The sequence below is a fragment of the Porites lutea genome, chromosome 5, assembly GCF_958299795.1.
Source record: "Porites lutea chromosome 5, jaPorLute2.1, whole genome shotgun sequence".
In the NCBI taxonomy this organism is placed as follows: domain Eukaryota; kingdom Metazoa; phylum Cnidaria; class Anthozoa; order Scleractinia; family Poritidae; genus Porites; species Porites lutea.
In genome coordinates this window covers 28619755-28625452 of record NC_133205.1, presented here as the reverse complement: position 1 = coordinate 28625452, position 5698 = coordinate 28619755, and the positions used below count along the sequence as shown (strand labels likewise).

Sequence of the window (5698 nt, the reverse complement as noted above, 5' to 3'; positions counted from 1 at the left end):
TTCCTACTGACACGTATCAATTAAGCTGGGTTCGATTGATAGAGGATATTACACGCGACGGTGGCGCGAGGATATGAATTTTATTTTCGAGTGGCTTTACGATCGAGCGCAGCGAGTGAGTAAAATATTGTTTTTGCCACTCGAAATGTTTGGCAGCATTTGTAAGACGCCTTCAAATTTCGGAGGGAATTACCGAAATTACGTCATCGATAAACTCACGTGTCAGATTTTGGAAAATAACCCAAAACTTCGATGTTTGGCTTAGAGGCTTATTGAATATTATTTTTATTATTGATATGAATGAAATAATAATTAAAGAACATGATATTTTCACGGAATAAGTAGTGTTGAAATTCAAGAGGAAGAATGTTTATCATGGATTGTTTGAGAATTAATGCCCTGACACCTCTTTATCGGTACTTGAAATGTGTGGAAATCTAATACATAATCGTTTTAGGCTATCCAGAGTACTTTTAGATCTCTAGAAATGCATTCTTTTAAGTGGCGCTATAAAATTTGTATCTGTTCGGTCATCCAAGGGGAACTTGAGGCTTTTCGAAGTTACAAGGGCTTCAGTGTTATTTTCCCGAAAATTCTTGATACAATTGAACGTTTTCAGTGAGAATTTTTCTTATTCCTCCCTCCATCACATTTTTGAATCCGAAAATTTTAGGTTTCCTTTTCCTACGAAAAGTAGCCTAACATGAGGAATAAAATATGAAAAATTATTTTTTAGATAAGCTTCGAAAAATGTACGTGAATGGAACGTCCATCAAGAAATTTTTAGCCGTATTCATTAGGCAATATAAAATGTTGGGCAATATATTTGCTTCTCTGAACAGTTTGTTTTACACTGAAATAGTCGTTGGTTGTCCCTGTAATATTCCCGATGAGATTTTCTTTTTGTCAGTTTAAGAAAACCTTACCCTAAGCAAGGAATTTATGAAATATGTTCGAAGACTAGTTTACGTCCTAACACATCTAACAAATTAATTAGTTAATAAGAGAAAAGTAATGCATGAGACGCTCTTTCAACGGTACGTTGGCTAAACACAAAGGGCTGTTGTAAATGTCATAAAACAATACTTAATAATGTAAAGGAAAGGGAAAGCCCCTCCCTAAAGAAGCTACCTTTTCATTGTTTAACCGGGTAAACACTTCCTGTAATATAAGCAGCAAAAAACCGCAAACGCTGATTAATACATAGGTGAACGATGAATCATAGATTATTATTCAGAAGATTGGTTTTGTTCGGGATCATAGCGGAGCAATGTCGGTTTGCGGTGCAAGGCTGCGGGTTGGAGACTCCGGTGCAGATCTTACAAAACCGTGACGAATTCTTTACGAGTGGGTCGGACCTACCCAGGTAAAAGTCTTATGAAATCCGGCAGATTAAATTTGAGTAACCAAATGTAATAATTAGATCCGGCGCATGAAAAGTTCGCGCCGTAGTCAGTCAACAGTGAGGCATGTTTATCCTGTTATGACAAATTGTCTTCATTATTAGTTAAATAGAGATATAGGTAAAATAGTGCTCATCAATATCAATGCGGTCGTATTTTTTCCACAGAGTATCATCTAAATGCTTCTTTCATCACAGTAGAAAATTTATTTTTTCTTATCGCCGTCAAGTGTCTTTTTTAGGACCCGATACTTCGTCTGGTTGACTAATAGGTTACGGCGTTTATTTTTGAGAACCAAGAATTTATCAGGTGCAATGGTGTCGCCTTGCTTTCCGTTTCAGTTCCGGTATTAATACAAAGTGTGAAAAATCAATTTTCTTTTAATTGAAAAAGAGTGAAGAGTACGATTTGGGATCCTACATATTATTTACCTAGACAGCGTTTTGAGTATATCTCCCCGCATCCCCAAAACACTCGTGCTCTTGTCATCGGCTCGTGTCTAAAGAATGATTTATCAATATATCCCACAATAAAAATAAACATGTTATCGTGAAATAGTTATTTGGTGACGAATTTAGGTTCGAGAAATTATACCGGTTCGTTTAATTGCCAAAAGGCTTGTATATAATAACAACATTTTAACTGTTCTATTTTCCGTCAATGGAATGCTAGTAACTGTATATATTAGTAGTAATAGACTTGGCACGCCTCACTGTCGGTAACTTGAGGGGTGTAAGTCGCAGTTGTTATTGTAATTTATATTTTGTTACTGTGGTAACTGAGTAGAGTGGCCCTAGTAGAAGTTGCTGATAAAGCAAATTCTGGTGAATTGGTCTTCCGTGGTCGATTTTTACAGCTTGATATTGTAATTTTTCAACAGGGTTGTTTCGAGAGAACAATAGATGTTCTAGAGTCTATTCCCTTCAATTATAACTGTGATTTCGTTAAAAAAAGATGAAATTTGTTTCGCTACATTTCAGCGTCTGATACATTGCTTAAATCTTACAGGGACACACGGTTAAATTCTTTTAACTTTCTAAAGCGCCGAATTAGTACCCCAGGCGCCAGAGGAGTATGTGTTTTTAAATCTGTTATGGGAGCGTGGAACGAAAGCATTCTTCAAGTTAGCGGAAAAGAGAATTGTCTTTGCTTATTAAGGTTCCTTTCTAAAATGCTTACTGAAGTTTATCTTGTGTGAACTCGCGGATAAGTACATCAGTACATACCACTAAGCTTTTTGTATAGGTTATGGAAGGAGATGAAGGAAAAACCTGTCTTTTTCTTCGCCAGGATCGTTCAGTGCCTGATATGGCCGGAACCGGATTGCCAATCAGACCTCCCTCCGTTTGCGCACTGCTTCCACAAGAACTCTCATACGAGACAGTTGAAGTTGACAAAATTTACATCCCAACGAACGCATTGTTGATCGCCGAAAACGAGTTGATATTTCTCGCGATCGCGAACATTTTGAAAGATCTGAAGGCCGTGTTGATAGGAGGGGCTGGGTACGTTTACTTTGGGAGAATCAATGCCCGCCTTGTGTTTTTACTCAAAGCTCGAGGCGAGCCATTTGCAGTTATCCAGGCCATCAAATCACTGAAACCCAAAGGTGGAATCTTTCTCGGGTTCGGGAAATGTCCTCATAGCAGGCCGTACGAGATCGGGGACGTAATTGTGGCAGAAGCGATAGCTCGAAAGAACCCCAAACTTCAAAAACTTGAAAGCCTAGCGTGCAGTGAATGTTTGATCAACGTGTTCGAAAATGGCAAATATGGATGGAAACCGCCCAAGTACCGCAAGCAAGCTGTCCATGTTGGCAAAGTATTTCAGATGGGAGATTTTACAAAGAATGAGAGAGCTACTGCGGTAGCTGTGAGAACTTCAAGCTTAGGTGGGTAGTAGTGCTCATAAACCTAGACTTCAATGAGGCTGAAAGATTTTGGTGAAATTTCGCGTCTCTGTCGTCTCTTTTTCTTGCAAAAAAAAAAAAAAAATTATTGGTTTTTATAAAGAAATTGTGAACCAAATCAAAAGGAAACGTGAATTTGACGTAAAAGTGCTGCATCTTATAAAGCTGATATGTTCTTTTCGCAGATATACTTGAATGCTGCAAAGTCCTGGGTAAAGAATGGATAGTACTTACAGGCGTGATTGGCACTCAGCGTTACCATGGAAACACTTCTTGGGAGCAATACGTAGCAGTGGTCTTGAGCTCACTGGTGAATAAGGTGCTACAGGATGACCAAGTGTTTGCAATCTTAGGAGGAGAGGGTGGGGAGCCCAGACGACACAGTCCCCTCCCTGGAAACCCTCTGCAAGAAACAGTTTCTCTTAAAAGTAAGCTGGGATTATAAATTGCAAGTGGGTGCCAGCTCAATCTCTTTCCCAGGACCTCGTCTAAGAGGGGAGTCTTTGGGGACAATACTTTGGCGGAGCTAGGGGAAGGCCCCCCTCCCCCCACCCTTATTTTTAGACCAAGCTGAGGCCCGAAGGGCCAAAAATATTTTTTTTGAGAGCGGTCATCAACCTTATCTCAGGGTCTGTGTTGTAATTTTGATTCCTAAACATAGCTTTTGCAGTAATGTATGTGTTTGTATGGTCATGCAAATAAAGCTCGTTGTTGACCGTCCCTACCCCTCCCCCCCCTTATCTGAATGTCTGGATCGGCCACTGCAATATGGGTATTTGCAGCTGATTTTCAAGCAAGGATACGTGTAGAACTTGCTTTCCTGTCAGCTGTAATTGGATCGACAATAGCGTCCCCCTGAAACTAAGGCCTTTCTCCTTTAAGGCTTTGAAATTTTAGCAGAGTTCTATGATAATAAATGACAGAAGCTCATTCCGTTTTTGAATCATAATGACTTTTAAACAAGTGATCCTGCTAATTCGTCTTTTTTTTCGGAGAACTGATTGAAATCGATTAGGTATAATTTCATGACGTTCTAATTCTACTCAGTCGAATAGCTAACGGAGTGTTTGTTGATCTATTGATTCACAAGAAATATTGCCAGCCACTTTAAATACCTTTTTCTATCTTTTTACAGGATTTCAGCTGACTGGTTCAGACATTTCCCTCCAGGAAGAATTAATCAGGAGACAAGCTGAGATGCACTGGGCACAAGTGAAAGATGCATATGATAAAGGTTTTTTCCATCTGCCAGGTCAACACAAAAATAAGCAAGACACCTCACTGCATGAGGAGTTCAATATAACACCATGTCTTAAATCTCCAGTGGAAAACAGTGAAGAGACGTCAGACAGGAATTATACGTCCCTGGCCATATGTAAACGACAAGCATCGAACGAAGTCCCGCTGTCAACTGGGAAACCTTCATATCTTGAAACAGGAAGTCAAGCACTCTTTAGGGAATCGAACCGCTTCACTTTACCACCCCTCCGCTCTTTGTCTGCTGGGAATCGCAGGACACCTCCCCAGGATAACCTGACGAGCCATGCGCAAATGTTTCCTACGCTGACTTCTAGTATGGCTGTTACCATGCAAGCTGCGCTGCTTCCTCTAGGCGCCACCCTACAGACGCACGGTAGCTGCCTTGAAATAATTAGAATCAAGACTGAGGAGAGGGCAATGGTGAGCAGACAAGGAGCAGTTCTCCCTCCTATAACCCGCGCCGACAGAAGAAAAGAGCGTGAAGTTTGCAAGTTGAATGTTCCCGAGTTTTCTAATGGTTTTAGCTAACTGACTAAATTGTGAAGTGACTTTTAAAAGACCGTGATGAGCCATAACAGGCCAGCCACAAAACGTGTAGTAGATAGAATGTATCACTCAGTTAAAAATTAATCCAGTCGTTTGAATTCGTTAATCGTTGCCATACCCTTACAGGAGATATCCTGATTTATCTTTTAACTTCGTGAGTCAGTTATGATTAGTATTTGCGCTGGGGGTGGCTTGTCTTGCCCCCCCGGCCACCCCCCCACTTTTCGAACGAAATAACAAAAACTAATCCCTAGAGAGTATATTTGCACCTGTAAACTACCAGCGATTTCATAGGTATTTCATGCGTGAGAATGACGTATCGAGACGTAGAGCTAAACCAGTTAAAGTTTTATCACTACGTTATGCAACCTTGAAAAATTGCCTTCAACAAAATTGTGACTTAAGTCGCCGCTTAAATTAGTTTTAACATAAGTCACACAAAAAGGCAAAAAAAAAAAAAACCGCTCCGTGTAACGGGCGTTAACCCAGTTTAAGCCGTAAGAGTGATCAGCATCAAATTTCTCCTTGTAATATTAATGTTTTGTAAAACAGAGTGTCATGTGAATTACAGACATGATCA

The 5698-nt window shown here is 40.0% G+C and overlaps 1 protein-coding gene across 1 annotated transcript; it reads left to right on the top strand.

Annotated features, from left to right (window-relative positions):
- Positions 1–1242: 1242 nt before the first annotated feature.
- On the top strand, positions 1243–5100 carry LOC140938181 (uncharacterized). The gene is made up of 4 exons (XM_073387701.1): positions 1243–1366; positions 2694–3294; positions 3498–3740; positions 4448–5100. The coding sequence occupies exons 2-4, from the start codon at positions 2712–2714 to the stop codon at positions 5098–5100; spliced, it is 1479 nt and encodes a 492-aa protein (XP_073243802.1). The 5' UTR covers positions 1243–1366; positions 2694–2711.
- The last annotated feature ends 598 nt before the right edge of the window (positions 5101–5698 follow it).